This window comes from Megalops cyprinoides, chromosome 9 (genome assembly GCF_013368585.1).
Source record: "Megalops cyprinoides isolate fMegCyp1 chromosome 9, fMegCyp1.pri, whole genome shotgun sequence".
Classification (NCBI taxonomy): Eukaryota; Metazoa; Chordata; class Actinopteri; order Elopiformes; family Megalopidae; genus Megalops; species Megalops cyprinoides.
In genome coordinates this window covers 34,827,752-34,843,374 of record NC_050591.1, presented here as the reverse complement: position 1 = coordinate 34,843,374, position 15,623 = coordinate 34,827,752, and the positions used below count along the sequence as shown (strand labels likewise).

The 15,623-nt window shown below is 40.8% G+C and overlaps 1 protein-coding gene across 2 annotated transcripts in view; it reads left to right on the top strand.

Annotated features, from left to right (window-relative positions):
* LOC118782843 (protein CEPU-1-like) overlaps window positions 1-15,623 on the top strand; it is a 253,717-nt gene that overhangs the window by 225,011 nt on the left and 13,083 nt on the right. For both annotated transcript variants that reach the window (XM_036536445.1, XM_036536446.1), the window contains one exon: window positions 12,977-13,102. In XM_036536445.1, coding sequence (XP_036392338.1) covers window positions 12,977-13,102 — 126 coding nt within the window. The remainder of the gene's footprint in view (window positions 1-12,976; window positions 13,103-15,623) is intronic.

Here is a 15,623-nt window from a genome sequence, read left to right as displayed (position 1 = left end):
ATTATGGAATAAGCAATTAGTTTTAAAATTCTCAAAAGTGCATTTTTAGTAAAACAAATAGATGGACACAGCTATAGCTTTGCAGGTACAATTATTCATTGGCAGCAAAGTTTATTGGGCTATTATTTAATGCACCATATTTGCAAAGTAAACACCATTTCTGTTTGGCATCACCCATTATAGCAACTGGACTGAGTTAATTCAGTTTAGATAACATTTTCATGGGTATAACAGCTGCTCTTTAGCTAGGTTTCCTTAGCCAAACTTTTTACTTGAGAGTCCAGTTTCTCTGCTACTGGACCCCAGTGTTACTCCCCGCCCAACGCTCATTCTGACGTGTAATGTTCTGTGCTTTGGCATCTTTCTGCTTTTAGCAAAACTGGTCAACAACAGATTGGGCCTTTAGCATAGGCTGACAAAAGCTGCCCTGTTGCCTTGGCAACGCAAAATCGGAAAGAAGGGTTTGATTGAGGGAGCTTTGGGACACTTAACATGAAGGTCAGCCATACAACGATTGAACTTCGTCGTACTTCCGAAATGACTGCATGGGCATTTCACCAATGGGACAGTGTGAGGGCACTTCTGTAGCCTGTAGCATGCTTCTATCCATTCTGAAAAAGTTCTCGAATGAAAAGTACAGGTTCTTGCATAACCTGGTGCAGTGGATGGGTAAATCAGTACTCATTTGGTGGAGGGAAGAACTACTCTGTGGAGGGGTAGGTGTGCTTTATTCATTTTGGAAGAATGCGAATGCTTAATGCATGACTTAAAAAGATTTGCAAAGATGTGTCAAATTAAAGCACGCCTCTTCTAGGTGTCATTTTAATTTAGGCCTTAGTAAAGCTGTTCAAACATTTCTATTAATCTTAACATTTAACAGACCTGGTCTTAATCTTTCCGAAATGTGGTCTTCCTTTTCGCTGACAGTGTCTGGGATGATCGTGCTTCAAAGCGAATGAAAATTTTATGATCATTTTTATTGCATTTTAAAGATTTCTGATTCCGCGTAAGTGGTAAGCTCAAGCCCAAGGAATGTCCAGAGAACAGCTTAATTGTCAGCACAGTGGCTCAGAAATAAAGGTCTGAACAGAGTGAGAAGGGGTAATTAACGGCTCTGACGATGTAGGCCACTAAGCCCGTACCATCCTATCCCCAGGCCATTGAGTACTACAGTGAAGTCTAGAAGCATTGCAGATCAGACACTGTGTAATGCTTCTCTCTGCTGCTGACCAGTCAGCATCAGTCTTGTTTCTTACAGCACAATTCAAATCGTTTAAAACATTTTTGAACACTTGAATGGAAGTGAGGGTTCCATCCATAGGGAAGATGACATCGCGCAAGGTGTCAGTGAGAGGAGTAGAAAATAGCAGGGTAGAGCTGAAACGTCAATAAGTCGTTGCTGATGGTGATCATTCTGAGCTGAGCTGATGCAGGCTGAACGAATGACCCCACCTCTGCAGCAGTATAGATACCAACAGCCCTGCCCTTCTCTAACCCCCATACACTCCAGGCAGACGTTTCCCATATGTGCTGCCCTAGGACCAGTTTTGCTAATGGTTAAGGTTAAGGTTAGAATTGCAGTTATGAACACAATCCTAGATCAGCACTCATGGGCTACTTACGTCTCTAACTCTCCACACACGCTTAACAACTGTTTTCCCACCTCCCCCTCTGTTGCTAGGCGAAGAACCGAAGATGATCAAAAGGGCCCCTCCTCCTGTGTACTGTCTGTTTACTTACAGTAATAACGCAAAGTCCACTTAATCGTCGGCTGCTGACGAGCCAGCAGACACCCGTGTGGCGAGAGATCCACCACTCTGCCCATGTTAGTCTTTGATGTCTTTCCTTTGACTGAACATTTATACCCACTGTTTCATCTTTTTCCACCATCCCCTCATGCATTGTCCCTTAGATCTTCATGGAATGTGATGCCTACCTTAAACACAGAGGGGGGGGGAGCGAAAGCTTCAGGGTTTGAAATATGGAGTGCATTTTCAAGTCCCTCGGGTCTTTAGTATCTGACTAGGGAAACTAGGGAAGCAGGATTAAGTCATACATTTGTGTCCAGTGGGGTCCAATGCGTCTGTAACGTAATAAATGAAAGCTGTAAGTTTGTGATTCATTGTATGCGCAGAGAGTGACGTCATCTCTCCGGTCTGGGTGCTGCTCCTGAGGACCGTTTCCATGGAGAGCGGCGGAGCTCTTTAAATGTTCCTGTGCATTAACATTTCCGGAAAAAAAAGGAGTGGGACCTGGTGAGATTAATCTGCCGTGCAAATTGAAGATCACTTCATTAATGGGCTCCTGCTTTTTTTCTGAGCAGGACTGAACTTTGAGGGCTTTGGAACTGTAATCAAATCGAGCGAAGGCTCGGGGTTGGCTGTTGCTGTACTAAAGCCGTGCGCAGGGGAGGAGGGGGTTTCCAGTGATTTGGGGTGGCAGAGGTGGTGTTGTTGACCTGTCAGATCTATTTTTGTAAGAGCAGTTTGAACGGCACCATCCTCCCCCCGAGGTTAGCAAAAAGCACACATGCCTGATAAATGGAAGTAGTTCCAGCCAAAATATTGTAGCGCTTGTCCACACACTTTGGATTTTTTTGTGTGGAAGGGATTACGTGGACTGTAGATGGTTGTGAGGGGTGCATTAAAAGATAAAGATCATAAAAAATGATCATAAAAAAATCATAAAAATGTCAGCCATTTTTGTTTGTTTGTTTTTCCTTTTAATCCTGGGTTTGTTTAAAAAAGGCTAATAATGTGATAATTAGTTCTGCCATTTGCATACGAGTAATAACAATAAAAAGAAAGGACTCAAAATGATATTTGTACTGTGATGGCAGAACAGTGATATAACTAAAACAAAAAAACTAAAAAAAGACCATGAAAAGGACCGCTGGGCCACACCGCAATTTACGATAGCGATCCAACAGCATTTTGTGTGAGAAAGTGAGATTGACTTGGTGTCACTGCACCATACGAGTATTACAGGACCCTAGTGTTAACCTTGCAATGTGCCACAAGGACACACACTTTGAAAAGTTATAAAATAAAGCTGGAAGTGAGAAAAGCTAGTACACGTTCACAGAAGGTGGTAAAATACATGCCATTGAACAATGACTCAACAATGACTTCAAAAAGAGCAGTACACTAAAAATATAAAGGACAGGAAACAACTGCTGTTGAACTTTTGTTAGTGATCCCAATTCAAAGGAGAATACACTCAGCAAAGCTTATCAAGGTTGGTCAGCATGGGAGGAGAACTGAATGACTTCTTGGCAAAGAAAATCAAGCCTCTTTGAGGAAAAAAAATCTTCCTGCCCATAAGATTTGATAAGAATTGATAAAAAATGATTTAGAACAAGGAACATACTCTTTTCTGGTCCTTCCCAAACCTCTGTTCTCCCAAATTCATATTAGCAGAGGAGTCCATAGGCGGTAGACAATAACAAATTGTAATGATGTGCTGATGTAATGGAGTAATTAAGATATGATACCTAACGGCTATCGCAATCTGTGTTGTAAACTGCAGGGGATTCATTTTCTGAGTTTATTGAAAACGCTGGCACGAATCACGCGAGATTAAAATGGCCTTAATGCCACCACGGAGGAATGTTTGCATTTAATAAATCAGCTTACTGTTTCGTAATGAAAGGTTCTAATGTTTCTTGACATTCCCAGGTGGGTCTCATATAGAGAAAATATAATCAAAATGGAGATTCTGTTAATTCACTCGGCCATTGTGTGTGTGTGTGTGTGTGTGTGTGTGTGTGTGTGTGTGTGTGTGTGTGTGTTTACACACTGAATTCAGAAAGATCTCCTAGTCTATAGATAGTCTCATCTGAAATCCTAACCTAATTCAATGTCATCATTTACTCCAGTGCCACATGGGCATCTTTTCAAGCAAATAGCAGCAACAGATTAGTGTGTATTTTTTTTTTCCTCTTTCTTTGTCTTTTTCTTTCTTTCTTCACATTTTTAGTGAAAAATATTCTTACTTGTTGATGTAATATGTAACAAACAACCAACCAAGCACTGTAATACGAATGTAACGAATACGTCTGCTATTTCTATCATTCCATTATACTCCTGTAATGTATTCAATACATAAACAGGAATAAGAACCACAGGACATTGCCTGCTTTGTTATCCTCTTTTTTACGGTTCTTTTTTAAACCATTAAAAGAAAAACAAACTTTTGAAATCTTGGCTGTGTAAGGCTGTACATAGAAATGGTTATATGTGCGATATAAACTGTAGGAAGCGATCTGTGCTCCTACGTTTTACGCACTGTGTTTACACAAAGCAGAAGTTTTTATATGTCGTACAGCATTTTTCCTTTATAACGTGGAGTCAGAAAATGAATTTATATCCACATGATTAAGTACACATTATACCTCACAGGAGTATGTATTGCATATTAAGGGTCTTTCAAAGGCTTAATTATTTGTGCTAAATAAGAGTGCCGTGCCATTTAGGCAGACCAAATGAGGTACTCATAATGCTGAGGTACTTCTCACTCTCATGTTTTCAGTCCCATCATGAGATCAAGGGAGGTGAAATGTCAAGGGGGTCATTTTTCATCAAAAATGAGTTATCAATATTTCATTTACCCTGCCTTTCCTGCTGGCAATACTCACTCCGGCAGCAACGTCACAGGGACCGTTATGTCTGTCTGGGAAATCACATTCCACTAAGCCAATCATGTTGCATACATAACCGGCAGACTGCACACGCAACCCAGTGTGTCCTAGAAGCACTGCTTGGCTTTTCTTGAGTGTTCAGTCCGTCACGCTTACATTTTTATACTCCAGTAAAGGGGACAATATGGGGGACATGTGGCTTTGTGTTATCACACGGAACTGCGAGGGCGTTATTATAAATGTAGGTGCATTTTGTGGGGAAAGAATGTCACCCTGGTTTGCACTGAGCAATCAGGGAAGCATCAGTAAACGGAGCTCTCCATCCTCGCTGCATCTTGGGCCGTATATCATACTGTACCTCCGCCTCGTAACTGGTCCACTTGTTTGCTTCTAAGTGGCCTGCACTGGTACCTGGCCTGGTACCTCTGCACACATCTGCTCCCACTGTCAGGCTGGAATAGGTTGAACTGTGACCTGTCACAGAATACAACATCGTGCCAGTTCTCCCGTGGCCAGGTTCTAGTTTGTCTGAATGCCCAGGCAAAATGCTTTGCCTTACGCTGGTTATTCAGCAGCGAGCCCACAGGTGATTGGTGGGCCAAGATGCTTTCATCCAAGAAGTGCTGTCTTACTGCACGGGAGCTGATATGGCACTGCCATTTTTGAGCCAAAATAGATTGCTGAATAATTCCTCACACACACGCACACACACACACATACCTCCTGCTGAAGGGAACTTGATTTCCAGAAGAACAAACATAAATTGGACCCGGTACACTTTTCATTAACTTTGATAGCTGTTTTGTACATCGAAGAGCCCCATCTGTACATCTGTACTGTCCAGTTCTTTCTTAGTCCAGTTTTTTTTTTTTTTTTTCTGCTCGGTCTGTATGATGTTCTTGTTTATAACAAAAAAAGTTGCACAAATAACTTCCTGTGTTTTTAATGCCTTTCAGAATATAATTAGTTTTCCTCATAAAAGAGGCATGTAACTAAAAATGTCAAGATCCCTGTTGTAGGAGGCTTTTTGGTACAAGGTTTTCTACTCAAAACTCCTGCTGTTGTTTGCATTTATTCAAAAGTCCAACCTTTTTACATTCAGCCAGTGAGTGGCTTAGTTATTATTATTAAGGTTACAAGACTTCAAGGCAATTCATCAGCCCTTATGCAACAGAAAGAGAACAATTTCTATTCTGGAATTTTCTGGTTATTTCTAGTCTGGAAACCCTGGTTTCATCCTTACAGTTAGTCTAAACAACCATGTATTTTGTTTAGGAGTTATAATACACTTATTAATGCTTTATTAAGCAGTTGAAAAAGCATAGTATAATAAAGTGTTACTGTGTTACAAACATGGGAATCAGTATTGTATGTTCTGCTGCCATTAATAAACAAATGTAAGATAAACTTTGAAACTTCCTGTTTCTCTAGGGTATATAATAGGAAGTAACACAGAAGAAATCCATTAGCAGCATGGATTATCAAGGGTAAGGTCAGAGATCTCTCCAGAAAATGCAAACAAATGGTCATTTACTTCCACAAATTATGAGATGGTTATAAAATACACAATAATGTAGAATCCATTATTAAGGAGTTACTAATTAAGGCAAGTGGTACTGTGGAAACCCTTCGAGGAAAAGAGGACACGTGTTTCTTGCATTCACAAGTTGCAAGCCTAGTGGTTTGTGAGTCTTGTGTCATGTTTCCTATGGTAGAATCAGCTGTATGAATGAATATGAAGGTCAGTTTTATCCTCCATTCATTTCCATCACATGGGAAAGCTGTCTGCTGCAGCTCTGCTATAGTAATGTTTGAGAGAGAAGAAAAACCTCATTATCAATTATGTCTGGATCAAGGAAGCCAAGCTCACTTCATACAAAATTACCGTTTCCCCCCATCTGAGATTTTAGTTTGGATCGAGAGAGCGGCGGCATATAGTGCAAATGATTAAAATTCAATATTACAGCCTGTTGACTTAGAAACCCTTTGAACCCTCAAAATCCCCATTCAGTGGCAAGGAAAAGGCAGAAATCTATTAAAATTCAATTTAACATGGTTTATCTTGCATGGAGGTCTGAGGATTTCAGCAGCGGTAAAACACACAGGCAGATCTCTTCTTTGGCTGGGTGACAGACTTCCACAGTGAAAAATCTCCATTTGCTTTCAAAGGAGATATGAGCATTATGCGGCAAAATCAGAAATAGGACTGACTAGAGAACAGTGTGGGAGCAAAGTAACATAACTGCAATGAAGGCCTAAGTCTCATGTATTAAAAATCAGCTGAACAAACTTAATTCACTGTATTTCAGACATGAGAGACAAGCGAACTAACAGATGCACGCGACAGGTCAATAGAGAACGATGTGTGAATTTTGAGCAGATGCACAGATGCTGCTGTAAATGAGCAAATCATTGCAGAAATGGACGTAGCGTTGGGCTAAAGCGATATGCATGTCAGTGGAGGAAAGGAACCGGTCATGGAAGCGGATACGTGGAGCATGATGATATGAGGAGGAGGAGGAGGAGGAGGAACAAGAGAGTCACAGAACCGTAGATACTGGATAAACGGCGAAACATGCTGTGTGTCGCAAGCCCAGTGCACACACAGGACAAGCCCGTGGGCACGGCCCAGGAGGGATTGCATGGAATGTGTAGAGTAATTGCCTGTGTTTTCTTCTGCGGTAATGGGGTCTGCTGCGTTAGTAATATTTATATACTACCTGCAGGAAAGCCTGTGGCTGTTTATAATGTGTTTAACGTCAGGGTCAGGATGAGACAAAATGGAAAAGACAGAAGCAGAGGTTTTATGTATAAGAACCATACGGCTGTGAGTAACTCTGTAATCTGAGGGCTTTTGTGAATGGAACTCAATTGCGTCAAAAGAGTACAATACCAGCAAGAGTACAATATTTCATTATGGGAAATTATCGATTAACTTCGGTTGACACAAAAACAAAAGGCTTACTGATAATTTCCCTTCAAACCACCCCCAGCCGTCCATGAAAGCCAATCACATAGGTCTGCACTTACATATCTCTGTGTAAAATGTGTTAGGAGGTATAACAGTAGGGCATTGCCACCCAAAGTTTCTTTATTAAATTCCCAGGTGGGAATAACCACTGTTGTACCCATAGAAAGGCTAATTTACCTGCCTTTATTCAGAAAAAATATCCAGCTGTTTAAATAGATAACATACATCTTATAATTTAACATAAGTCACTGGAATCTGGCATGAAAATGTACTGTAATGTAACAGTAGGTAATGTTTCAGTAGGTGAAACACATGCAAAAATGCAAGTTATTCAAGATATACTAGGAATATTGTGGAGGAAACCCATGTCACAGTGCTGACCAAACACATGCTAATTAGCGTATAAGTACGTTAAGGGGCATTACCAAGGTGACGCCTGCTCGCCTTCCCCTGAATATGAAGATGTCTTTCATTTTTCTTGTCTTCTTTGTGGTAAACAACAGAATTCCCCCCGAATGTTTTTTCCAAGGCCACAACAAAAACATGAATTTGTAAGAAACTCTGAGTTAACAAACGTAGTTCAGCACTTTCTGAACCCGTCAGTTTGCATCCTGAGCAACCATTCTGTTCGGCTCACTTTAACATTGAGGGAACATTTTGTGTTCAAAAGAAAGTAAAAAAAAAAAAGTATGTATTTTTATCAGGAGATAAAGAGCCTAGAAGGAAAGATGGAAGGGAAAGGAGGAGGATGAAGGGATATAACTTTATTTATTTGTTTATTTTATTATTTTTTTTTTGGATGTTCATATCAATTTTGCCCAGGAGCGCTCTGTGCTGCCAGCTTCCTCTCACACTGGAACTGGAGTCCTTTGCATTTGCACAGATATTTGCTCGGAAGTCTCAGGTCCTGCTGCATGACTCAGCTTCTCGGCTTCCTGTTTTACAATACTGTATGCGGTTTTAGGAAACTCCACACTACAGCCAAATCAAAACCCATCTGGCAATCACATCTCCTGCCATCAAGTCCAAACCTGGGAGCATCTGTGGCTTGAGATATAATGAATAGCTTATAGACAATGACAGATGGGCCAGATATACCAAATTCTGTATATTTTAATCAGTGCCTAGGTCAGAGTACTTATATTAATATTACACCTGTTTGTAACATATTCTTTTTCAAACATGTTGCAGAGATAAGCGCACACTGTTCATGCACAACATATAGTAGGTTTTCCTTTTTTGTTCATAAGCAATTGAAGTTTTGATTTCATCTGGGCGTCTATGCCACACATGGAAGAAAAAAAAATCAACAGAGCAAAGCAGATGCAATTGAATTTGGATTAGAAATCAACTTAACATTTCAAGCACATACTCTATTAGCTTTTAATTGAACCATTTGCTTGTAAATTTGCATCTGCAGTTCTACTCTAATGTACAACCGCGGTTTTAAATTATTTCATAAAGCCAAGATCTTAATTTTCCTCTGCTCGTTGTCTTCACTGCAGTGTTGAATATGTTTTAAGTGGTATAATTGTCAACGTGTATGTGTGTATAGTATTAATGCATTTTGAAGGACTTGCAACTGAGGCTATTCATCTTGTGTAATATGGGCAAACATTCTGAAATAAATCACATGGAAATGCTCCAATGGCTTCAGACAGTTTGTAAAAAGAGGATTTAATTTGAAGGCTCTTCCTATACCTATTGTGCCCTTATGTTGGGCTTCTCTCTTGCTAAGTTGATCTAATTGTGAGAGTAAATAGCATTGATCAGGCACTGTATCCAAAGGAAGCTGTGAATAACCATTTTAAGCATCTGCTATATATACACACCTTCCATCTGTTATACACAATAAGACTGCAAACACTTCACACATTGTCATTCCACGAAACTACCAGATGAAAGGTATATCTGAAAAACCTATATTTACATTCAGTATTTTTTTTTTGTTCTTTTTTGTTCTACTTAGTTGTAATGCAAATGATTAACGGTGTAATATGAATATGCAATGCAGATTTTCAAACCAGTTATACATAAAAAAAAAAAAAGTTCTGTGCTTGAAAGCAATTCTGTATTTGTTTGACAGGGAAATTCTCCCAAGGAAGAAACGAAGATATATTTAAGGATGAGAAATGAGGACTGAATGAATGTTCTGGGAATGCACTCAGTTGTCTGTTGGTTCCTTTGTAAACAGGGTGTGATGCTTCCTGTTGGCCGGCAGAACCAGCAGAAATGTGTGTTCTGAATTCGGCGGAGGCCTGTTCCGGTGGGGCACTGATGTGTCCGGTTGGATTATTTCTCCTATAAATTCTGCCCGTGGCGCTGATCCGTGGGGTGATATCAGTTGATTGGCGGACAGGACGCGAGGGAGACAGATGACGCTGTCGACTCTGAAACCCGGGGTCAACAGACAGACAATGTGCAGATTTTCTATGCAGAGGTGGCCAGGAGTGCTATCTATTCAGCTGACAGACCAACAGGCACACTCACACACACACACACACACTTCTCTTTCTCTCTGGCTCTCACACACACACAAACATACACATACAATTCTCTCTCACTTGCTCTCACATATGCACACAAACTCACACATAAACCACACACAAAAATATGCACTTCTGTCTTTCTCTTTCTCTGTCTCTCTCACACACACACACAGTTTTCAGAGTCGTCCATACTGAGTAGTGATTACTTCTGAATGATCTCAAACCAGCTTCCCATGAGGCATGAGTATTCAGAGCAGGACAGTGAGGCAGAGAGCAGGGGCATCAGGCTGGCAGCCAGTGACCCAGTTTCTCCAAAGCTTGACTCCGAAACAGACTGGCCCACCCCATGGAGAGTGCATGCCGGTTAGCCCCTGTGAGCCTTGCGATGACCAGATCCTTTTTCATCCTTTTGTAGTGGCAGGTTTAGTAGACAGTCTCATTTCAGTTTGTCTCCACCAATTTGCACATATTCAAGAGGTGGCAAGGTTAACATCAGAGAAAATGCCATTTATTAGAAGTATACTTTCTTACAGTATTAGTGCGATTTGGCATTGTTCATAGCGATGGATAATACATATGTCAGTTGCCAGGAACTTGTAGGAGAGGCAATCATGAAAGAAGACAGAGGGAAATGGGTACATGGTTTCCACAAGGTGAGGTTGTCTTCAAGCCAAGACACCCACAGATGCTAATTTGGGCCCTTTCGGGGTTTATGGAAAAATATGTCTTAAAATACTATGAAATTCTTTTTTCTTAAATATAAGGTTTAAAAGGTTTTACACAGAGCTGTGTATAGTGCAATAGTACAGTACAGTGGTTCCCCACACAAAACCTCCATGGTTGGAGTGTGACAAATTTAATAATTCAATAAACTTGTGAGTCATAAGTATACTTAAGAAATATTAGTACAATTTTACAATAACTGACTATGATTATGGAGGGCTGCTTACCACAAGGTTAGTGAATGAAGTGTCCTGTGTTTATATGCATATACACACACATGTTCGCGTGTGTTCAGGTACATAGATAAAATCTGTCTTAAAGGGATGGTTACCCATTACTGTTGTTCTCCTGCTATGTGCGGTAAGGGCTTGGCTTTTCCTGCCCACAGAAATGCTCTATTCCAAGTCCATTTTCTCCTCCTCAGCGATACAGAATAAGTAAGTCTCTCCTCTGAGGAAAAACAACGTTCGGCGTGGCAGGGGAGAGGTGAGGCAAAGCGACACTGGGCCTGTAGCTGGAAGCTCGGGCTTGGTGACAGTGTGTGGAGTCGTGCTTTCTCCACTCCTGCACCCGTGCTGCTGCCTTGCCACCAAAGCCACAGACAGACCTCTGCGTCCCAGCAATACGCCGCATATTCCCCGGATGTCTGGAAAAAAACGAGGCACATAAAACAACCTCTTTCTGTTCCCCGTCGCTGTCAGCTGCGGAATGGAATTGGCGTGGAAGTGCGTTTGGGTACCATTCAAAATGTGTTATCCATCCTCTAATTTCTATTACTTTGCGGAAAGACGCTATCAGTCAAGAGGTAATGAGATACACAAATTAAAACTTGCTAAGTGGATACTAGAGGCAGTGAAGACAGTAAAACTGTACCGAGAAAAACATAAAAGCTTTGTTGCTCAAGAGAGCATTTTTATTGCACAATCGATTTAGTACTTTGACAGAGGGAATAAGGCCTCTTAACATTCTGCTTTTATTCATCGTTGGTGCTCACAGTAAAACCATTTCGTCGACAGAGAAAGAGATTGAGCGTTTTGCTGGCTGGCTCTGGTAACTACTATTATCCGCAGTGGCAGTTCTGTGGTTGAATGAGATGGCTCTCTCCGCGAGATAGTGGGCTTGACTATGGTTAACACTGTGCATCCGCTGCAGAAAGAAAAACTGCAAAAAAAAATGCAGCCACAACAAATGTAGTGGAATGTTTAGAGAGACACATTTTTCAGCAGAGAAGTTCTGTTTGAATTTTGGCTGTGGGGTGCAGGTTCTTTTACTCTGTTCTCTTTCAACTTCTGCACCTAAGAAAGTTAACAGCATGGCCTCAAAACTGCAGAGGTGTGTCTACATTTTCAGTGTGCAATACAGAGGCGCAGGGGTACAGCTGAGGTGTAAAAGCAGGGACTTACCCACACTGACTCACATCAAACATCAGTGACATTTAAAAAAACATGTACACAAAACAAATGTACACTGGAAAGGGGGGAGTATGAGGGGAAAAATATTTTGAAAATTAGAAAAAATATCAGCATAAGGGGTCAAACCTGTATTCTGTATACCCCTGTATTCATTAAACGTTACTCCTCAATGTAGATTTTAAAGGAGATGTCAGTGTTACCCACATGGCACGATTTCTATCATTTTTTTTGACGATTGCTGAACTTACCAACCAATGGTTGTGGGGAAAAAAATGTATCACATGCCTTTGTCAGCTAAATTTAAGGACAAATGTCAGCTGAGCAATGATTGACATGCGATGCATTCTTTGAAATTGGTGACAGATAAAATCTGTGTTTCTGATGACTGGACCCGTAGTATTTCATTCCACATTGAAGACTAGAGTACTGCATGTTTTCTAGAGACTGTGAAAAACATCCTGGTACCTAAAAAAAGTTGACACAATAAGTTCCCAACAAAAAGCTAGTGTAGATCAGGAAGAGAATTTCCTGCTGAAACGTATAATGGAGTGGCCATGGATGGATGTTTTCTGTATATGTGCTCACAATGTTGCAATTTATTTTTATGTCTGCAATCAAATAGAGAAAAAAAAATAATTCATACTTCCACCAATCTGAATGACAACAACCCCTGATGTTGTTGTTTTATAACATTGTATTGCCAAGGCACCAATTTGTCTTTTTTTTTTTCCCTCCTTTTTAGTGTCTCCAAAAATCATAAATCTGACAAAGAACATAACTGTGAACGAAGGCGCCAATGTCACCCTGTTGTGTTCAGCGAATGGAAAGCCAGATCCCTCAGTCTCCTGGAGACTTCTGTCGCCAACCGGTAAGGACAATCTCTTTTGTGTATTCCCTCTTTGTTTCGTTCTTTCTTTCGTTCTTTATCCTTTTGTTATATTCATATTATTTAGTCCTTTCTTAGTCCACCAGCATAGATTCTTAAGGCTATAGGAATGCTGAGAGTAATACTGCCATAAAAATCAAACAAATTTGGTCTTACAGTATAGCAAAACCATATGGTTCTGGTGATTGTTTTATGAATTTTTTGCTAATAAAGAGTTAAAAGCCCTTACAGACGTTCCACTAACTGTACAGCAGTTTGACATCCTTGAAAAAGAATGGAAAGTGCCATACAAAGCACCTCATTACCATCATTTTTGATTTTGTTTCTTAAGTAGACTGACGCATTCAATTACGGGCTTGTTACTTGCATCAGTGGAGACGAGACGCACACCATAAATGTCATCGTTGGTCATTAATGTTCTCGGAATATGTCACGTTCACTGATGCCGTCATGTCTGCTGAGAAGCTTACAAGGCCAGCGTGTTGCCGGGTTTGTCCTCGCAGAGTGAAGGGACACGTACCATATCGCTGTCGGTGATGTTGTTTCGTTTTTTTCCATTGCGCTGCCTTTGTCCCTGTGTCTGTTTGTGTCTGTGCTCTGATTGGCCAGCACGGCATGCTCCCCGCTGAAAGGAGGGTTTTTAAAATGCAACGTTTCGGGCGCCATGTCTCCCTGCGGCCGGCTCTCCTTTTGTGTCATTACAAGGATCTCGGGATTGAAATGTTAATTTGACAAGGATGTGACTGCCCTGTTTTCAGAAGATAAGTGGAAGGGGCTTTGATGGTCTCCCATTGTCACACGTAGAGGAGGAGAGCACCCCCCCCCCCTTCCTCGCCCCCCCGCATGCCGAAAGTGCACAGCCCCGTCGGTAACGAGCTACCATCGCTCACCTTGACGCACAGAATCCGGCAGCTCATAACTTTCATTTAAAAGCATATGCAAAACCGCGCGCACGCCTTGTTTAACACGATTTCATGAAAGCTATTGAAATGCCTTTGATTGTGAGCTCCTTTTGTGTTATTATTTTATGCTGATAGCTCATTGCATGTGAATTTTCACCTTGTTTGCGCAAATGTTTTTTTTTTTTTCCTTCCCACACGGGTGTTTCGGCTAAGGGAGAACATACAGCTGATGCTGGGGAAGATGGAGGTAATGGCTGTGAAATCAGACTGAGAATGTGCTAACTCTGCTGTTCTAAACTACAGGCAGTGCTAGCTTCTGTTAGCATCTGACTGTGTGAAGTTATGCCCCTGCAAAGATCTCAGAAGGGGCTTTGACTGATTTTGTTGGCAGCTCTGAAAACCTCTGAATGAATCAATTGAGGGTGACAGCAAATGCACCGAGGTACAGGCATCATTATGTACATTATCTCCCTTTTCAATGTTTTATTTTAAATAAATCATTTCCCAAAATTTCATCACACACATTGACATAGCTTTATGTTACATTGGTGAATGTACAGTCCCTTATACATTTACAGAAAGAGTGCAAGTGAAGCTCCTTGCCCACTGCTGTCACAGACAGCAGTTGGCAATAGCATTAGAATCGTTACAGTCCATTGTTGTGATTTATGATGTCATTACGTTTTACAGTTTAAGGCCACCAAAGATTGTTTTCTTAGAAAATATCAATATTTAACCTTATATACCTAATTGGCACTTGAGGGGGGAAAAAAGTGTTTCCAGTAAGTTGAAATTCTAACACAGAGGGACAGCGTTTGGATCAGAGCACAATCCTCAGCACAGGTTCAGCTCTCTTTACAAGCTGTGGAGTCTGGTTGCTCTCAAAGTGTGAGGAGGAAGTGCTCCAACCTGATTGGTGAGGGAAAACCTCACCAATGACTGTTCCCTGCAGTCAGACTTCATGTTCTATGCACAAAAATGTTATGAGACCTTGTGAAATGAATTATTGAAAAGAACAGAAAATGTTCAGTTCTGTACCGTAGGTAAACCCACACTGTGGCAAGTTTCACATTTGCCCATTGTCCCATCTTTCCTATATGTTTATTTTATTTATTAAACTTATTGCAAGCCCCTAGGCCAGGATGCTTTTGCTGATGCTGCAAAGACTATTCTCAGAAGCCTCCCTCAGCACTCTTTAACTCCTTATTTATACCTTTTCAGAACATAAACTCATGTTGTCATCACCATACAACATGAAAGCTCAAACACACATTCAGCATTTACCATCACATTCTTTTGTCATGACCCATAACATGTACCCTTCTAAAATATCAATATCATCAGCTACTGCCCTTATTGATCGACACCCTTTGTATTCTAGTAAGCTCTCTGAAGTCAAACTTGTATATTTTCCCTTCTTTTTACTGTGAACACAGAAGACATAAATATTTAAATTAGTTGGCTAACCTTTAAAAAAAAACAGAGAGGGGGAGACATCTAACCTTTCAATGTTCTCTATAGCTTTCGTAAGCTTTTGCAACTCCAGTGTTACATGTGCACAGCAATAATGTGAAAGGAAGTCCTATGTAACTAAGAACTAT